This window comes from Centruroides sculpturatus, unplaced genomic scaffold (assembly GCF_000671375.1).
Source record: "Centruroides sculpturatus isolate CEXI.00-Female unplaced genomic scaffold, Cexi_2.0 scaffold16, whole genome shotgun sequence".
Lineage (NCBI taxonomy): Eukaryota > Metazoa > Arthropoda > Arachnida > Scorpiones > Buthidae > Centruroides > Centruroides sculpturatus.
In genome coordinates this window covers 713,000-734,470 of record NW_019384548.1, presented here as the reverse complement: position 1 = coordinate 734,470, position 21,471 = coordinate 713,000, and the positions used below count along the sequence as shown (strand labels likewise).

Here is a 21,471-nt window from a genome sequence, read left to right as displayed (position 1 = left end):
TTCTTTATAATCTTTTCTACAAATCAATATGTATAAGTATAATTAGTATGGAAACTCCAAAATAATAAAATAATGTCTGCATTTATAGCCATTAGTTATGCAATGTATAAATCATGACTATGTCTTATTGTAAAAAAAGTATATGATGCAATTTCTTAATACAATATTTCGTAATAGATCGTAGTATATGGAAATGCTTTATTAATTTAAAAGTTTTGATTAAAGTTATTAAATTTTGTTAATGCAATACATCTGTAATTAACAAAGAGAATATTAACGTCGTACTTTAAATTATACAGTATATATCATTTTTATTTTTAGTACGTTAAAGTTATTATGTTATGCTAAAGAAATTATCATAGTCGAACCTCCAGTCGAATAATGCTACCTCTAAACGGCGGCCATTTTTTCAGGAACGTTTTTCAAATGCATACAAAATAACCTCCAAATAACGACCGTTTTTTATTTCTTTTTACGTTCCTGCCAGTGACCATTGTTCAGAGGTTTGACAATACACTGATCAATAACATCGATAGTATAACTTTTAAATGGAAATTTTATTTATCTATTTTGTTTATTGAGCTTAGTTCAATACATATGATGCTAATTTAAATAATAATCTTTAGCCATTAGAATTTTATTCGCGTTTCGTTATAGGTTTAGCTGTTGTAATTGTCTTAACATAATTAACCTGTTTTATTTTCTACTAACGCAAAATTATTTTTAATTGGTCAAATACGTGTAGATAGTTTATAGCTTCTACTAAAAGAATTTAGACTAGTCAATAACATTTCGATATGTAAACACGGTTTCATATTTACAGGGATTTGGTTTTTGAAGGTCTTATCCCCAAAACAAAATTCTAAAATGGCCTTGAAGTCTATAACAAAGTCTCGGGGTATCATTTTCAATGTGATTAAATCAGAGAAAAGAAAAACGTTTTAATTTTCAAAGTTAATTTATCAAATTGTCTACATAAATACATTACAACATTAATTTTTCTATTCTCGATTGATTCAAATCTCTGCTAGATGGCGACTCTGATCTGGACTTAGCCCTTCACACAGGAGTAAATTAAGGCGCAAAAGTCCACCATTTAGCTAAGAAACGGCAGTTATTTTCATTTTCACTTCACATATCTAGATTAAATTTCAAGGATTTTAAAGTAATTGAAAGAAGAATTATTAAATTAAATTCTAACTCAAGTGATTTAGTTCTACCCAACAAAAAAAGTAAATAAAAATAAAACGTAAATGTTTGCAATACAATGAAAATTTTATTTCTCAATCAAGTAAATCAAGCAGACATAAAAAATATTAAAAATATACACATCATATTGCATAGGCCGATTTAACAAGCCACAGAAAGTATTGCATCCTCTCAAAAGAGATGTTCTGCGCTTGGCCGTCACTCTCCGAAATTTTCCAACGTATTTTGATTGGATCACAAATATTGACATTGGAATATCTCAAAATTAATAACGAACATGTACATTTTTTTTTTGACGTATAAAACATATACGATACGGAACAATAACAATTTTTTTTTTTTTTTATCAGAAAAGATACACAATTTTGCATCAATGCAATATCTAACGAGTAGAGAGAACGTAAATGCTGTTGTAAAAATATATGGGAACCAGTTGAAGAAATGGAATTTCTCGGCCACACACAAATGGACCTAACATTAAAATTTATCATCACACTTCTTAGGGTTCGACTGGACCATACATAGACAGCAATTGCGCTAGCTCTACACTAACAATATTTTTTTTGTGAGAGCAACTCACTTAAACAAGACTAGGGATATCGGAAAAAAAAGCGACTTAATATTTTTTAAAAAAAGTGCAGATCATTGATGTTTTATTAGTAATTATGCTAAATATACACGTTTCAAAAATATAGGATTATGGAACCAGTTATACCTGGTTTTGTATATGGATTCTAAATGTATTTAAGAATATCATAAAATAGTAACAATAATATTAATAAAATATTAATAAAATTAATATAATAATATAGTAATTATATACGCCGAGCATGCGTTAACTTTACATAACTGACTAATGCTAATATTTTTTTTTTTTTGTTTTTTTTTTTTTGAACACACGAGACGAATCATGCTGGTACACCTACATATCTTTGGCAGACTTTAATCAACAAAAATATCCACACATGGCATTGTAGCAAGCCATTCTACTTTCTCAAACTGTTCAATATAGATTTTTTTTTTCTTTTGTATCTTTTTACATGAGCTCTATAAATCGAACACAAATACTCGACGGAATCTGCGCAGAATTTGAGAACGCGTCTCTAAGGCACTACTACATGGACGGACATACAGTCGGCGATGATTTAATACAAACACATACAAAAATATTTAGTGTATATATATGTATATATTGTACATTGTAAGGCACTTTGAATGCACTTAAAAATTTTTCACGCCAGACAAATAGTCTAGGTGGCAAGCATTATATAAATAAATTATGAATAAAGGCTAGAAAATAAGCAAACGATAAACATTTTTTTCTTTTTTTTAAATATCGACACTTAACAAAAAAAAAAAATTAAAAATCTTACAAAGAGCCTGTCATGGCGAATTTTTGGCGGACTTGGCCGTCACGTGTCTTGGCAGGAAGAATCCTATTGGTCGAGTTATGCCATAAATAATTCTATGTAGCGATTTCCCATGTTATGACGATTCTTTTCCTGGATTGCACGTTCTGCGTCGGCTCTACTGGGGAATGTCACCAAAGCTTCTCCATTAGGTCGACCGTCGCCGTTCCTCTGCAACTGAATGCATTCCGGTGACAGCTGAAAAGTGAATATGCAAAATTTATTATTGAATAAAAAATAATAATTAAGACACCAGATGGCATCGAATTGAATATATAATCGAGATAATAGGTCTTGGTTCGATTGGTTGAGACATTGCACATGTTTACGTAAATTTGACGTCATTTATTAGAATTATTCATTGTAAAACTAACGTAATGACGTCAAGATGACGTAAAAATGTGCACTATCTCAACCAATCGAATAGACCCGATATAAAATTTAAAATGATACAAGGCGAGACATTCAGTAGACAAGTTGACCCGATTTCAAATAATACGGCTATCGTTCGTAAATATTAACGAGGATTAAAAAATACGGTAACTAGAACGACAAAAAGTCGAAAATGTCAAACCCATATATTAACGTATATATAAATTTTTATATATTAAAAAAAAACCAACATCGACGCCCTCTCGCCTTAAAAATCTTCCGAGTTGATGTATAGACCTATAAAATTGTATTTATTCCAAATGCAATTTATTGTTTCAGCCTTATTTTCAGAATTAATTTTCTTCAGAAAATTTCTCTTTCCACATAAACTTATCTTGATTTTCATTTAAGTACAAAGGTTGAAGGTTTCAGTCTGGAAACCAATGTCACGAAAGCTAGTTATTTATTAAAATCACAGAGAATATTAATTTAAAACACCTAATGTTTGTTCGAAACTGATTAATTCGAATATTTTAGAAAACAAGAGAGAAAGTTTTCGTTTCGAACTTATTCGACTTTACAATGAAAAAATAAACAAATTAGTAAATGGTAATTTGTACCCATTTGAATTATTCTTTCTTCTGTGTACTTTGATATAAAGTTTTATATTCCCTCTTTTTAAAAAATTAATGTGAAATCCTACGAATAATTACGGATTTCCAATCAGTAGAGTAACTTGAATGGATATTAGGGGGGGTTCAGTTCTAACATGCAAGCATACATTCGCCCCTGAATCATTGTGAACTAGTACTTTGTATGATGAGTAAACTTTTATGTATTATATATACACATATATAAATGTGTTTGACACATTAAAATATTTTTCCTGTATTTATTAGAGTTTTTCTTTATGTATTTATTTACGAAGATAAGGAGCCCAGGGCCCACGGATACGCTATTGCTTCCAATATATATATTTACATGTAGTACAAATGACACATTTGACAAATTTTTCATTTTCTAATCATGAAATTGGTGGAATATACTTTAAAATACTCGATTATTTATTTTAATTCTAATACGTTGAAAATATTTTACGATTTTATGAATTATTATAAAGCATAAATAAACGAAATTTTTGAAAAATAAATTCTAATATTTTTTATAGTAAAGATTATTTATCTCCAACTTAAACTTAAGATATCTTTATAACAGAATCAATGTTGCATTATCTATGATAAGTTTCAATTTCTACAAAATTTAAAATGGCTTTATCTTTTACTTAACTGTAATCCTTATATTAACAGAATGAATTAAGAATCAGAGGAATTTCATAGTTCTATAGACATGACATATGACTAAAACTTAATCCCAGATAAGGATAATAGTTTTTCATATTTATCTGTGGACAAACAATCCATAAAAGTCTACTTTTAATTCAAATCATAACTGATCCTTTCTAAATGTATTTATGATTTGGTTACCATTAACCAAATCACTTATTTCATTATCATTCGGTTAATATATGATTATTATTATTATAAAATTTAAAATGTAAAGCAATTATTTGCTTAATTTAAATTTTATAATAGTTTAATATTTTTTATTTCTTTATATTCTTTACTAAAAATATTACTAATGAAATTTCAGATCTAAAGAATAGTAAACCCAGAGCAAGCATAGTGAAATCCTTAACAACTAAAGCCGTCTTATATGCAATATGTTCGCAAAACTACTTAATTAATATTATATTCTAAACTTTAAACATAATACAAGATTAGATAAATTAGTTAATAAGTTAACCGTCTATAGAGTCACCAATTTCTGAAGCGATATTTCATGCAACTAAACGTTATAGTTAACTTATTAGTAGCCATAACCAGCGACAGAAGCCCCCTAACCTCAGCAATACCCTGGAAAAAGTTGAGAACTTCCACCACAGTAGCAGTGTATGGTAGACCGCGTAGAATTACCATGGTCGGACCAGTGTGCGGATAATAAGTTGTAGGCGATACTGGAGGACTGGGATATGGCCAGTAGAAGATAGGTGTATAATAAGTTGGTACACGTGGCGTAAGAGGTGCTAAAGTCGGAAGCACCTGAGCCGATTGGACATAAGGATAAGTTCCATACGCAGACGGAAGTACAGCTCCACTCGTAGACGTTAATAGACCACCTGTAAATAAAAATATAAATTAATAACTCCACTGCAATTTTTATTATATATATATTTATTTATTTAATATTTGTACTTTTTCAAGTAATATAAATTTATTGCATTTACCTGATGCAAATAAAGGTCTTTGTACAGGTATGCCTCCNAATTAAAGCAATTACATATAAACAAACTGATTTTGATTTAGATATTTGTAAGCTAAAATCCAGCACCAGAATTGGGTAATTAAAGCAAAAGTAGGAAAATAAATATTCAAATTAAGTAAATTTTATTTATATAGTACGTTTAGAAAAGGGAGAAAGCTTTTGCTAAAGAAGATTACTTAAATATAGCCTACACAGTTCATTTTTTGCATTAACTGGACGATTCTATTGGTATCGACAAGCACTACATCGTATAAACTTTATTATAATGTTTAATGGGTTCTTTTCTTATATTATATTTCGAGTTTAGAAAGCGGAAAATATAAATATACTTTGATTTTTTCTTATATTACCTGTTAAATTATATATTTTTTAATAGTAATTGTATGCACTAGTTTATGTTATGACTTGATTTATTGTTATATATTAGGAAAATTGTACAAAGGAAAACGAAATCATATTCTCGATTTCGCAGAAAAACATTAAATAACAGTATTGAAATTTTCCTGATTAGATATTAGATTAGATTTAAAATAATGTAATAAGTTTCCTTTACCAAAATTAGTTTTAAACATAATTAAAATGTAAAGCATTGCTTCGTAAAACCTACTTATTCATTTAAAAATAAACAAAATCTCACATTATTAGAAAAATTTTTTTAAATTAAAAATTTATTAGAAAAAAATATATATTTTTGCTAGTACAAAACCAAATTATTGACATATGTGACGACTAATACATAATACAGTCAAATCCCTAAACAACGGCCATTGACGGGAACATAAAAATTAGTGGGGTGGCCATTAATTGGAGGTCATTTTGTATGCATTTCAAAAGGAAATTTCTTGAAAAAATGGCCACCGTTTAGAGGTTCGACTGTTGGTTATTGGAGATTCGGCTGTCACTACCTTAATATTATTTTTTCAAATTGAAACACGAGATTGAAACATATTATGTANTTCCTTAAAATAAATTCTTCCCGGGAATGTAAATACGTGACAGTAAAGCCACAGCTGAATATTTTCTACTAAAATGTCCGAAGGGCAAAAATTCGTAATGAAATAAAAGTGACATGAAATAGATATCAGAAATAGGGCATGCGAATTATATATATTTATTTATTTAATATTTGTACTTTTTCAAGTAATATAAATTTATTGCATTTACCTGATGCAAATAAAGGTCTTTGTACAGGTATGCCTCCGGTTAATACCAGATTCATATCGTCAACGGAACATTGAAATACTTCGATATATCGCTGTTTCTTTCCGAACACCATATATCGATGATGTCGCTGTTGCGCAGCGATATATGCAGAATGCTCTGAGTCCATTTGAATAAAAGCTTCACCCGAAGGCTGACCCTAATAATGTTCTCATTAGAATAACCTGGAAATTTGACGTTCTAACAAACGTAAAAACACTTACTTGGGCATTGTACACCATGTGAACACCTTGGAAGACAATATTTTTAGCATATTCTCCTAAAAATTCTAGAATATGTTCAACTTGAGCTTCATAAGGAAGGCCTCTTAATCGAATGCAATCCCTTCGAGATCCAGAAGGAAGCAACTGTTGAGGCAATAAAGGGACTTGAGGAAGATTGGCAATTAATGGTTGAGGCTGATCGTAGCTCTGAGGATCTAAACTTCTATTTAATACCTGAATGGATTAAAATTAACATTTTAAAAATGTTTAAACAGTTTGTTATGCTGCATAGAAAAGTTCAGAAGCGGAAAAGAAATTAAAGAAAAGAGACGTATCTGAAAGATTTGTAGAGCAGCTGTGATGCTTCGAAGAATTCCTAAAGAAATGAGAAGTAGATTATAAAAGTGAATAAGATTTTGGGTTAATACTGAATTGAAAAAATTATCTCACAGAGAAACATGTGAGTTTTTTCATGTAAAAGCAATAAGATAAATTAAAGAATTTTTAATGTTTGGATTATAATAAGAATGTAGAAATACCAACTGTTGATTTATTCGTTTAAAAAGAAAAAAATTATACAATTTTTAAGTAGTAGAAATTTAATTATTTTTTGGTAAGCACACAAAATAACAACAAACTATTATAAATATTAATTTTATATGATTCTGTAAATATTTCTCTATAATCACAACGCCTACATTATTCGAAAATCATAGAATAGCTGCAAATTTAAATAACAATAGCACAATAGAGAACACCAGTTTAGTATAAAAAGGAAATCTATTTTTAAAACGGGGGTGGCGACTGAATGAAAGATTCTACAAATTAAACCTAACATTTGATTAAAATATTATACTATATCATTAATTCGAAACTTATATTGCTTATAAAAAAATAATAAAAACAATGAATAATAATACAAATAATTTAGATGCTATTATTAAATTTAAGGTATTTATCATTTCTGATATATCTAAAAAGTTTTAGGAAAAGTAAATTTATCTCAACAGCTGGAAATTCCACACAGTAAAGAAAAGCTTATTAGAGTTTTTCTTTATGTATTTATTTACGAAGATAAGGAGCCCAGGGCCCACGGATACGCTATTGCTTCCAATATATATATTTACATGTAGTACAAATGACACATTTGACAAATTTTTCATTTTCTAATCATGAAATTGGTGGAATATACTTTAAAATACTCGATTATTTATTTTAATTCTAATACGTTGAAAATATTTTACGATTTTATGAATTATTATAAAGCATAAATAAACGAAATTTTTGAAAAATAAATTCTAATATTTTTTATAGTAAAGATTATTTATCTCCAACTTAAACTTAAGATATCTTTATAACAGAATCAATGTTGCATTATCTATGATAAGTTTCAATTTCTACAAAATTTAAAATGGCTTTATCTTTTACTTAACTGTAATCCTTATATTAACAGAATGAATTAAGAATCAGAGGAATTTCATAGTTCTATAGACATGACATATGACTAAAACTTAATCCCAGATAAGGATAATAGTTTTTCATATTTATCTGTGGACAAACAATCCATAAAAGTCTACTTTTAATTCAAATCATAACTGATCCTTTCTAAATGTATTTATGATTTGGTTACCATTAACCAAATCACTTATTTCATTATCATTCGGTTAATATATGATTATTATNTATATTATAATTCCTACAATTTAATAAATTGTTAAAGAACTGGAAATATTTAAATTTAAAAAATATATATGTATATATATAATACATCAAAAGTTAAAGCTAAACTCTATAAAATGTTTTAGCAATAATTAAATAAATAAAACTGAAAGTTAATTATATGAAATTGCATTTTGTAAATGTGGATAAGATCGAACTATGTACAATCTAGACATATACATAATGTAATAATATCATAGATACGAACATATAGTTAGACACAATTTCATAGATATAAAACGTAATAATACTTGACACCAGTCATAAAAAATGGTGGATGTGAACTTTCTATTTTAATGTTTCGTAATTTAGCATTCGTTCTTAGCCCTCATCTACATTGGCAGACTCCACATGGATGAGGCGTGTGCCTCTGTCAAATGTCTGCTGTATCTAATATGCAAAACTGAGGCAATCTAATGCATAAGTTATTTGTTTCTAACGAAAGAAGTTTCTTTTACATTTTTCGAAATATAAAATAAAATCACTGAAGTAAATAGAAATATTAGATATCACATTCGAGTTTATTGGAAAATTAGTTTTGTGTTTCGAATGATTTTCGTCGAAGTTTAATATAAAATTTTTCCATATAATTGCAGTAATTTCCTTAAAATAAATTCTTCCCGGGAATGTAAATACGTGACAGTAAAGCCACAGCTGAATATTTTCTACTAAAATGTCCGAAGGGCAAAAATTCGTAATGAAATAAAAGTGACATGAAATAGATATCAGAAATAGGGCATGCGAATTATATATATTTATTATGAACTCGTTATATTTTATTAGTAACTGGAAACTTGTTATTAAAATTTGTTGGTTTTTAGCATAGTTTTGTTCTTGGGCGTAGATAAGTTTTCCATACTGATAACTAATATAATCTGTTTCTCTTATAGATAAAACACAGAAACAATGTATCGATAATTTCTCTTTAACATTCCTGAATATAATTGATTAAAAGTCGTATTAAATATCTAAATTAAAATAAATAACCTTACGTTAAAAGGGCCTGAAATCCTGATTAAGAAACAATTTATTACCTGTTGCATTAGTCAGCAAGATAATTAATTTGCTGGATAGCTAGAAAATTGATTCTATATTTGTATTATTAATAAATCCGACATTTTTCCGACAATGTATCAAATAGCTACTATATTTAGTCGGAACCATTATTTTGAAAACTCTCCAATTATGCGATAAATATTTACCTGTTGAACTTCAGCTGTAGTACTTCTAAACAACTCAATGTAACGCGATCCTATTACTTGTCGATGCTTCTGTAATGCTTTTCCAGCCATCTCCTCTGTCTCGAATAGAACAAAAGCATCTCCAGTAGCTCGACCGTCTGGTTTTCGAACGAATAACACTCCTTCTTCCGAATCCATCACCTGACAAACAATATCTCCAGTAGCGAAAAATTCAATCTATAACATGGAAAGATCGTAAGAGAACGAAAATAAAACAATAAAGCGGAAGTAAAACCTTTCAACTTACCACCTGCTGTGGGGTACAGTCATAAGGTAAACCCCTCATCCGAACGATAACTTGACCCCCTCTCGAAAGAAACGTTTGAGCTTCGTGGTTGCTACCTTTATAAAATGCAATGATAAATGTTTAATATTACATAACAACCTTTTCATAATTTTAAAATCAGCAAAACAAGCTCATATTTACATGTTTAATATTGCAACATTTTCAACTAAACGTGATTTGTTTTTATATAGATAACACAGCGGATATAGACTAATTGTAATCACAAAATGGAAAAATAATAAAATATTTAGCCTAATATTAAAATTACTCGTCAATAAAGAAAATTCTCTACAATCTATTAGTAATTTCGTGAAATACAATTGGATGAAATCGATACAAACATCTGGAAGGATGTGAAATGTATAGGTGCTATTTTTTACTTTTTTTTTATTGTTTTTGCAAATGTATATTATCAGATGTTGACACAAGGCGATTAAGCTGATAAGAAAAACTAGCGAATAAGTATAAGCGAATTATTAAATTTAATAAGATTATTTTCGAGACTCACCTCCTGCCACATTGACGAAATCTTCTCCAGTAGCACGGTATACTTCGATATAGCGTTGACCAATATGGTGTTTGTGACGCTTGAGGGCCATGTCTCGATGTTCCTGATTGACGAAACGAACCAGGGCTTCTCCGTTCCTCCTGCCCTGGGGACTGAGACATAAAGCCACACCACCCCTGCGAGAAACATGTGCCTTAGACATTAGAAGACACCTTCGACGAGTGCCAAGTCCACCACACCAACGTCGGTAACCACCCCCTGTCGGACCCTGAACCCAGGTGAATGATTACTAGTATATAATAAAAGCGGATCACGTGTTTTCTCGCATATAATTTCGACGAATGAGTGTTAAGTTTTATCGTAGCTCAAAACGGTATCGTAACCTGATTAGTCATTTTCTTCAGATTAGTCTCCATGGGAGCATATGTTGATCATACCGTATACTAACTATTAATTATTTGCACAGTGCTAATCTTTTTCTGCTCGGTGTGAGGAACTTTGGAATAGGTAAGAAGAATACTTAGAAATAAAAAACTTAATTTTAATACCTGACAATATTCAATCCTCGGAAAAATTTGGCGATATCCTGATCGGACGATTGCCATGGGAGTCCTCTAGCTCGAACTACCGTATTACTATCTACCACTTCGTTCTTCGAACTGGAAATTTGCGAAATGTATTTTAAAATAAGGAATGTACGCAATATATGACAATAACACAGCAATATATAAATATGCATGTAATATACCGATGGAATTGTTAAGTGGGCGGGTGTTCGAAACAGCGCCATCTCGGAGATGAAAGCGAAAATATTAAGAAAGTCCTAAATTCAACCCAGTGACGTCATTGGACGTTATCATTACCGCAGAAATAAGTAATTCCCGGATTTATTTCGAAAGATGGAAATGGGAAAGAAATAATCTAATTATATAAATTACGGAAATTATCAATTAAATGTATGTATAATTATTCGGTATATTTATAGTAAGTTTTTAATTTATTCCGTTGAAGAACTAAATTACATTTCAGACATTTCGTACGAGAGATGCAGTACACATGAAATTTCTTATTCCGATTTAAACAGATTATTATTCCAAATAAAATAAGGAAAATGTATTTTACGTACTGTACTGTACGAGGTGTAAGAATAGTTTTTTGTTTGTTTGTTTGTTTCCCTTCTTCTTCTTATTGGCAAATTTTAACTGATTCTTACAGGTCGACAACTACATTTTCCTGCTTTAACTTTTTAAAAGTTATCTTTCTGTTTAATAGTCACGCATTATCATCATAATTCTCTCATCTCTTTCATTTAAATATCAATTGTTAATAAGCCGGAAGTGCCACTACTTATATTTTTTTACATTGTTTTGTTATTTATGTATCGCTAGTCTAAGCTTCCTTTATTTTTTCCACTTATTAATGTTTTAGTTTTGTTTTTTCTAGTTAAAATAAGGTAGAATAATTGTAGGAGATTTTGTCATGAAGTTCGTCGCCCCTTTCTAGAATATAATGATGTTGATCATCTCAATTAATCTCCGAGAGTGTAGCACGAATCTTAACCCAAAAGTCGAGTGTATGTCTATATGCAAGCAGCTATAAAAAAAATCAAGATACAATTTACAATCGAAACTTACCATATTCCTGGTTCTAAAACCAGACTAATCGTTTCTGGTTCTTCAAATTGATGTCCTGAAAATAAAAGGAATACATAGGAATGAGAATAGATGTATATTGTGACGTAATCGATCACGTTCTTTCTAAGAATGAAAGTTTCTCAGCAATTACTGATCATTATTGACTGGTCGTGTATTGGATAATCAGTTGTTTACCCTTTAAAGAGATGATAATTTTCTTAAATGCTGCGATTTTGCAAGTTTTAAGAATCGTGACCCAAATAACTAATTGCACTACTAATTATTTTTGTTGCTTTCAAAAGTTATACGATTTAAAAGAGTTAAATTCCTCTTAAAAAGCTTTGAAAAAGATGTCATCTTTCACACCTCGCTGGAAACCCTATCGTACGTGATCATCAAATGCTCCAACTGTGCAGAGAACAACTTAATAGGGTTATTGCCCGACGTATCCGGAAAGATAGTCTGTGACAGAATGACAGCGAGTACCGCTCTTCACAGAAAATATTTTTAGAAGATTGGAAGCAAGTTACGCCCGCTAATCACAAGCAAAGAATATGGTAATTACTCTCAAGCGACGTAATGGTTTAAATTATTAATTAGAATAAAATTTTCAGAAATGCCACAAGACAAGGGCGGCGAAGGCGGAAGAGACAAACACTTTTTAAGTCGCAATTAGAAGTGTTGTGTCCATGCAAGCCCCAGGGCGTAATGAATCACCTGTTTTACCACCAGAATCGACTCGGCGTCGGTCGGCAGCATTCTTGCATCATCTTTTTTAAATCTGCCTGTAAATCTTTCCCTCTGGCGGAAAGCCAGCGAACTACTGGTGAATGACCGACAACCAATGACGAGATGTCCGAGCAAGTAGACGAACCAGCCAAAAACTTGTTCTCTCAAACTACTGTTTTAATATGTCACGTGACAGAAAATTGTGTCAAACAGGTTTGTACACAGTGTGGCCAGTGATGTGTTGTGGCCCTCGGGGCCACATAGTTGCACCGGTACACCGCCCTGTCTAGGGTTGTTGCCCGTTCTCTCCTTTTCAGATCTTTTTCTCCATTCTCTTTCCCTCTTCTTTTCATCAAAAATAAAGTATTTATTAATTTCCTATTCTTTCAACACCGACTTTAACGAATAATTATTTACATTCCAGCTTTGTTAATGAAACAAAGGCAGGTGGATAACCGAATTTAATCTATTAAAACGTCATTTTCGTTTTCATCAGTTCGATCTAAGGAATGTTCGTTTGAACTAATGAAAAATCTAGTTGAAAACTTACTAGAATAGCAATTACTAACGAAACGAATATATATTTTTTTAATTCGATAACCTGTACAAAAACAACTTTATTAAAATTTTTAGAATCAAGGCAAACTTCTCGTGATTGAACTAAACCAGTTCCAGACTCGGAACCATTCCAAGTTAATTTTTAGCTTAAGGAAATTATTTGATACTCGTCGTAATTAAGAAACATTATATACAATATTGCGATTAAGAGATGTTAAGTACTCACCTTCACTAATAAGACGAAAAATGATCTTGACCATGTCCTGTACCTGACGCATAGAAAAGTCTGTTGCTTCATCGCTATCTAAATTAAGAACTAGAAATAATTGAGGAAAATATATTTTTGTTACATGCTTGAGTTGAAAGCCTTCAGAATGCCGTAATGCTTTCACATTTAAATCGAAGAAAGAAACATCGAGTTACTTGATTAATTTTGACCATAAATTTCAATAGAACCAAGCAATACGTTGTATAAAGAGTTCTTTAAAGTAACTAACTACTCGTTGCTGATTTTTAAAATGTTATTAATTATTTTTCAATCAAAAAAAATTTGGCAAGTATAGGAAATGCATGTGATTCGGTCTGAATTTTGAAATATTTCATGCTATAATGCTATATAACGACAGAAGAATGATCAAAATTATAAAATTTTCATACGCATACAATTAAAGAGATCTTCAGTTGGATGACTGAAGATACTCTTAAAATGCACCGGATGCATCACGTGTATGGTCCAGTAAGTTTAGGGAGAGTGTGTCCTCTTTGCCATCAACCTTGAACTTCATTATTGTCTGACTTTAGCCTGTAATCTGTCTCTTGTTGCTCAGCAACTGAGGACAGTGAAGCGTAAAACGAGTCAACAACCTCTTCTCTAAACAAAACAGAGGCCTGTGACATAATATTGTGATTTCTCAGATTAACATTTATTTCCTGAAGCGTTTAAATGCCAATTATTCGTGGTTAGAAAAAAAAGATCTCAGAATAGATTTGTAATGATGAAAAAATCCAACGAAGCACGATCAGGACGTGTAGTGAAAAGAACTGAAATGGCCAAACTGGCTATAAAAGGCACGCTCGTCATGCTTTCTTTATTCTGTTTTTCGTTTTCGCCTGAATCTAACTATTATCATGAGCGTAAAATACAGTCTTGATTCTAAAATAGTATCTATTTTGAAAAAATAAAAATAAAAACTACACCAGATGCTTCCAACCTAAGATATTAATTCAGAACTTTAACTATTAGTCATTAACCAAATAAATTGAATCGATCTGGCGTATATCAGAGAGAGAAAAAAAAAAGAAAAAAAATTACAAGTCCAGATCATATATAAAAGATTGAAGATTAAAGAGGACAGTCTCCTTTGTAATAAAGTAGAATTCGATCTCATTACATATGATAAGCATTGCCCTTATTAAATGCTATTCATTTCACTCTTAATTTCAAAATATTGATAATTATCTTCTTATATATGAACATGATTATTAACAGTTTTACAGAATAGAAAATATCTTCCACGATAAGTAATTTTTGCAGCTTATCTTTCAACAGCTGTATTTGTTCTCTAGCGAAGCTTCGAATATCAATGAATTGCAAAATGCGTTCATTCAGAGGCCGAGTTCGGGTCGACAGGAATAAGCCTATTCACATTATAGTCGAAACATTATGTTTCTATACAATGCTGGCTATGCAAAGAGAGGATGTTGCCAAGTTAATAATGCTCTACTCTCACCGTTATATCATATTCGTCGCGCTTTATGCAAAAAAAAGGATACAGTTCAGCATATCCTGTATAGAGTGAACATCGTTGGTTCCGTAAAACTTCCGAAATTCTTTTCTGAGATCGAAAAACGAAGTATAGTAGTCTGGGAGCAGAAAGTTCTTCTGACAGGCCTCAGGATGAATAACTTGCCTCAGGTGTAACTGACCGTCCGTGATTAAGTGGAATGTCCTTCCTAAGCTGTTGTCCAACTTTGTTCGCACGAATTGGTCGAACTGTAACAAAAAAAAGCGAAATAAAAAATAATCAAATGTTTCTCACTAATGTTTCTGTACTAATTACCGGTGTAAAGATCTGTTAAGAGGAGTTCCCATTGAATAATGTTCGGCTGACCTCAGATAAGATCGCATCTTTGACGTGTATGATCTGGTTAATACATAGTAAATTTAGATCTTAAAAGATTTTTAAAGTGACATTCAATAGCGAAATTTCGGCATATTTTACTACTTATTGAATGTTACACCATTCAATTCTTGTATATGTATTGCATTAAATGCAACCATGTGACATAATTCGAGTCTATTTTCTGGCAAAATTAGATTTTATTTGAGCTGAACGGTGATTCATGTTTGACTGACGACCTACTTTTATTTTATTTATTTTTTTTCTATATTTTTTTTTGCAAGATAGACCAATTAATAAAAACATATTAATCCTAAACTATTTAATTGCACTTGCAAAATGTAACATTTCTTCAGTAGAATAAAACAAAACTATCTTCGTGAACCTTTAAAAATGTTTGACAATATTTGAGAAGATTAGCCATCTTAGCTGGAGCAAGAAATTTTAATTAAATAGAGACATATTTTAGATTAAAAATTAATGAGATTAATTAATTTTATTCTGTTGTTATTAGTGTCGTCAGTGAATTTTAACTTAATTTTATAATGTAAAAATCAAGTAATGTATATTTGCGAAGCACTTTTACCTGTTCTAACACCTGTTCTAAAGGCTGTCCATTTTTGATGACCTCATCCTCGAGACCTATTTCATTTCTGCAGGTATCAGATAGAAGGTTATCGTTGATATCGTAACATCTAGGTTTGACCACATTTTGTTGGATAGCCACCACCTGAAACCAGAAAAAGTAAGAGAAAAAAACTAGATTTTAAGTTAAAGTAATGGAAACTCGATTCATAAATATAAAAAGCCGGATACAACGGCCGTACTCCTGTATCGAATTATACTTTAATCGAATATATTAGTGTAAAATGTAATCAACAAACTTTAATATCGAGGTATTTTTTAATCTCGGAAATGAATTTTGTCAAAAAATTTCCGATTGGAATGTGTTGTTTACAAATAACTCTTGCACTGTCATTTTGAATGTGTTCAGTCAAAAAAATTATAAAAGTAATTAACTGATATCTGCTATTATTTTAACAGGTTCAATTGGAATCATTCTACCTTACAGAGGTTTTTTTTATAGAAGCTATTTTTATCATATCGTGTGATGGTGATATTGCTCTCTTTATGTTCATTTTTTATTATCATTTAAATATGAAAACTAAAGTATTTTTATAGGAAAAAATTGTCCATTGAATACTAAAGGAAATGTGAAGCTCAATAATAAAATCTAATGGTTTCCTTGTTTACTAAATCCACGTGGATTTTAACTAAATTTTACAAATAGAATTATTTAAATATGATTTTATTTGTTATTCTACGGTGTATTTTTTATATTATTATTGAAATAACAAGCATATGTTTGAAAAATATTAATAATTTTTTTGATTATTAACAGATTTATAAGCTTAAACAGGTATGTTCAAGTGTTATACTAGGCCTAATACGACATGGAGTTTTATTACTGCATTTAAAACATGTTTTAAGATACCTGTGTATGATTAGTAGGTAATCATATACAGGTATCCAGATAGAATCTATATAAATCATACAGATGTGAAGAGATAATATATTTGTTGGTGAAAATTGTTATAAACGAAGGCATCTTCAGGTTTTTAGCCTGAGGATGTTTCTTATAGATCCCAGTTCTTACACTCAGTTACTATTACAAAACCGTATGTTAGGATAATCCGTAACTCTCTTTAATCCCGAGAACTAATGGACTCTGTAGGCATTCATAAAAAATTAGATCGCCATATGGAATGTTTCGTATAGCAAAAACGAATCGGATATAAAAACTTTCGATTGTTAAATAAAAATTGTTTGCCATCAAAATCAAAAAAACAAATCGGGACATAAGTTTTAATTATGGCGCCAACTCTATCAAACAGATTACAATTTTCTTATCTGAAACAACAGCTGTTAAGGTAGAGGAAGATCCGAAAGAGCTCGTGAATCGGCTCACCTTGTTATTAGTAATATCCACCACCAGCCAGGTGATCATAACGATCTCTTGTTCATCACATCCCAAGCCGTCTCCATGCTGACCTGCCGTTACAACATAAACCACCACCAAATGTTTGGCCATGCCCCAGCCAAAGAGGAAAGGTCCGTGTCACTAACTTCCCTATCCCTAGCAAACTGAATGCTTCTACTATCCAACCAGCTATTGTGTGACCTGTGTCTATTTTCCTCTGCCATTGGTCGGTTCACCTGTAGACGTGGCACGTGATGTTGCGCACGCAAATCTGCCACCAGCTCGACAGGTGAAGCCGAAACAGGTAGAACATCCCCAGGCGCGGGTTTCTTTGCATGACTGCTTTACTGCTTTTTTCCGCTGTTTTTACATTTCAAAATAGACTTAACCGAAACTTTACGTAGTTGTTAACTGCTCGCTTTCTGATAAAACTTTTACAATGAATCTAGCTGGATTTTCGTTTGTTTGCTTGAGATATCCTTTAGATAATTAATGAGTCATTCTATTATGTTTTCTTAGAATGAAAAAAAGACTTACGATTTGTCTTTTCATTGGCCACCCCACCTTTCACTCTTGCAACGATTCAACAAAAAATTATGTCGCTATACTACTTAAAATAAAAAAAAAAACTTAACTAGTTGGGTAAACTGGTATCTACATGGATTTTCGTAACGTTAAACAAGTTGCCATTCTAGCAGTAGGACCACTTTTATTATACAAAGTACAGATGTACTAGTAAGTTATAATATTACGAATACTTACAGATATTTCGTACTTACAACGTATAAATTCTGATCAGTTTTAGAAATAATGTTTGGGAAAAACGATTAGACTTTCGAATTTATTATCAGACTAAGGGAAAAAATAACTTAAATATAGTATAGATGCATGCGATGGTAATTATGCAGCTCATACAACTATCGTGATTTTTATCAAAGTTTTATCTTATTAATGAGAAGACCGATCTTATGAATAAAAGCAACGTTTTTTGTCTCTCCATTGTCTCTTAAGACTAAAAACTTGGTTTATTTACGAGAAGGGAACGTCTTACCAATTTTTAAACTCGATTTTTATACTGGTTTTGACAAATTTCCGGTTAATTTATGACGTTTATAATTAAGGAAAATCATCCAAAGACAGAAATTAATTAAATTTATTATAATAATTAATATATGAGTATAATCATATACACTAATTCTTATACAAATAGTTAGTGTATGTAATAAAACAAAATAATTAGTACACAAAATAAAACAGTGTATAATCGTATTGTAATAGTAAAATAATAATTTAAAATTAAATCAATTTTACGGCAGAAAGTTTAACAATCCTTATAAGGCCTACTGTCACACCAATCTTCCTCCATATTTTGCTAGAGGTCTAATCCAAGATGTTTAATGGGCAATTACAGAAGAAAAACTTGCTTGGTGCTTTTGAAATCGTTACCGTGTTTTTTGTTACAGGTTTATTCAAGCATTATTATGTTTTTAATATTATAATTATTAATGGGATTCTTATAACAGCTTTATCTATAATAGAAATAAAGGTAACGGCGAAGCAACATTTACACACTATAAAAACAAATAAACTTATAAAATCATCGTTTTTATATGCAGGTTGATGACAAGTTATAAAACCTGCGAAGGGGGATGATCTCGTCTCTTGACATTCGGGATTTGTTAAGAGAATATAAACATTCTTTTCTCCATCGAAGAATGTATATTTACGACTTCTGATTGTAGAATTCCGTTCGGTGATTAAATATATATATATATATATTAAAAATAAGTAATTGTGTAGATTTTGACTCGTCTTTCGAGAAATATAACAATCGTGTTCTAAATCAGACTCGATTAAATCGTTTCTTTTTTAAGGCCTCTAAACAAACACGGGGTCAGATTCTATTTAATGGCCTTTCGATCAAGTTTCATTTATATTTTAGTTACTTGTAATGGGGTTTTCTATTCTCCACCTACCAGATCGAGATTTGAAGTTATTATAGGATACTTTCTTAAATCGGATAAGAGATCAACAGCCCGGCTTTGTCACGTGTTCCGGATAGAAAACTTTCTGCTTTGTATCGTGTAGACTGGGATATAATTAAACGAACGGCAAAGATAAAAGGCCACCCACTAATTTACAAAAATTGTTTCCTTCTAGTCCACTTTTACGTAGGAGTTTACATTCGTATCCAATTTTAACATTGTTTTAATTTGAAAACAATGTTCTAAAGTTAGAGTATTGGTATTGATAGTGTGAGGTTTCATTAGCTTCTTATAACAAATACGTATTAAACGTAGATGATAAAATCTTAAATACGCGAAAAGAAAAATATATATTTCGAATTAATATTCGTAGAATAAGTCAATTTTACTGTTGGTCAAATGCTATTCTGTGAATGAAATAAAGTGACAAAATAGACTACACGTACATTTATAATATGTTTCGTACTTCTACGCTTGTATGACGAGAACAATACTAGCACGATTCTCCCTCATTAAGATATTTCGTATACAAATATAATTTTTTAAAACTGCTTATCATTAATAATTTGTGAAAATAAACAAGAATTCAACCGAAAAAAAAAATTATGTGGCGATAGAAGTAAATATTTCAGCCAAAATTGAGTTTTGTTTCAGTCGGCATCTGTGCACGTCATAAAATAAAAGGAACCGACTGCTGTGCCACCTGTTACAGGTGAGACGATTGTGGAAGCTGCACAACTTTAAATGTACCAGCAATTCGTTTATAACTGGGTAAAACCATTTTATAATAATTACACACATTTTAAATTTTTTTTTCCATAATTTTAATAGCTCTTATTTCAAAATGGACATTAAATTTGAAATATTTTGTATTTTTATTACTGTTTTCCTTCTTCCGAATCCTTTCATTACATTTTATATTCATAATTTTGTGCGTGAATATAATTTTGTATAAGGTAAATACAGGTAAGTTCAAATGAATTGGGATGCGCCTCTTTTCCTGCCATCTATTGAGAAATTATAGAACTGGTTTTGAAAATTCTCTACATTATATATGCTTGAATGGAAATATTTTATTAATATAAAAACATAATTTATTACTTATATCTAATATATAATAATTTTAATATAGGAAATAGTTTTAATAAATACGTTCCTAACTGTAGGAATGTACTTAATTTTTTAATACTTTTCTTTCTTTTATTTTCCTAAAATATACGAAGAATAAGTTGAGTTTTATCATTTTTTAGTACTTATAAATTTTATTTCAAGGTTAATATAGCAATTATAACTTATAAAAGTCAGGAAAATTAAAATATTTGAAGCGAGAGTTTAAATCTTTATATAAATTTAATGACTTTCATAAATCAAAATATTACATAATTATTCCTAATAAATAAATAAATAATAATAATATTTTGCATAATTATAAATCTCATATATTTTCAATATATGATTGCATTTTATGTATATTTTTTCTAATTAAATGAGAATTTATATTACATGATTCGTCTTAGGTACGAAAGAATTAATTACACGTAGTTTTCAACTGATAAATTTACCTTAAAACCTTTATCTAATCAAAATATTAACCTATACTACTTATGTATGAACTATATTATCCGTTAAAGTTTAAAGGGAAAAAAAAGAAATTGACGTTTATTGATATCCACGTATAATAACACTAAAAATTTTAGTTGCAGTATTAAAATCTGTAGAAAGATTCGATAATTACAATCGAACCTCCAACAACGGCCACCTCTAAACGGCGGCCATTTTTCTTGCAAGGTTGAACAAAATCGTATAAAATAACCTCCAAACAACGGTCATTTTTCTGGAGCGATGAAGGAAAAGGCATACAAAATAACGTCCAATTAACTGCTCTTTTTGAGGAAAATACGTACAGATAACCTTCAAATAACGGCCACTACCTCTAAACGGCGGCCATTAATTAATCCAGAAACATTGAACAAA

At 30.3% G+C, this 21,471-nt stretch overlaps 1 protein-coding gene across 2 annotated transcripts; it reads right to left on the bottom strand.

The window, feature by feature from the left end:
* Nucleotides 1-1,256: 1,256 nt before the first annotated feature.
* On the bottom strand, nucleotides 1,257-17,623 carry LOC111623576 (RNA-binding protein fusilli-like). Of its 2 annotated transcripts, none has more exons than XM_023366202.1 (13): nucleotides 17,501-17,623; nucleotides 16,118-16,261; nucleotides 15,185-15,404; nucleotides 13,638-13,727; nucleotides 12,125-12,179; nucleotides 11,039-11,149; nucleotides 10,491-10,666; nucleotides 9,944-10,038; nucleotides 9,658-9,873; nucleotides 6,737-6,970; nucleotides 6,477-6,672; nucleotides 4,892-5,166; nucleotides 1,257-2,816 (listed from the first exon to the last, which is right to left on the bottom strand). In XM_023366202.1, the coding sequence occupies exons 1-13, from the start codon at nucleotides 17,621-17,623 to the stop codon at nucleotides 2,658-2,660; spliced, it is 2,094 nt and encodes a 697-aa protein (XP_023221970.1). In that variant the 3' UTR covers nucleotides 1,257-2,657. The 2 variants fall into 2 exon arrangements, with proteins under 2 accessions (XP_023221970.1, XP_023221971.1); XM_023366203.1 differs by having other exon boundaries at nucleotides 2,658-2,816; nucleotides 4,964-5,166.
* Nucleotides 17,624-21,471: the final 3,848 nt, after the last annotated feature.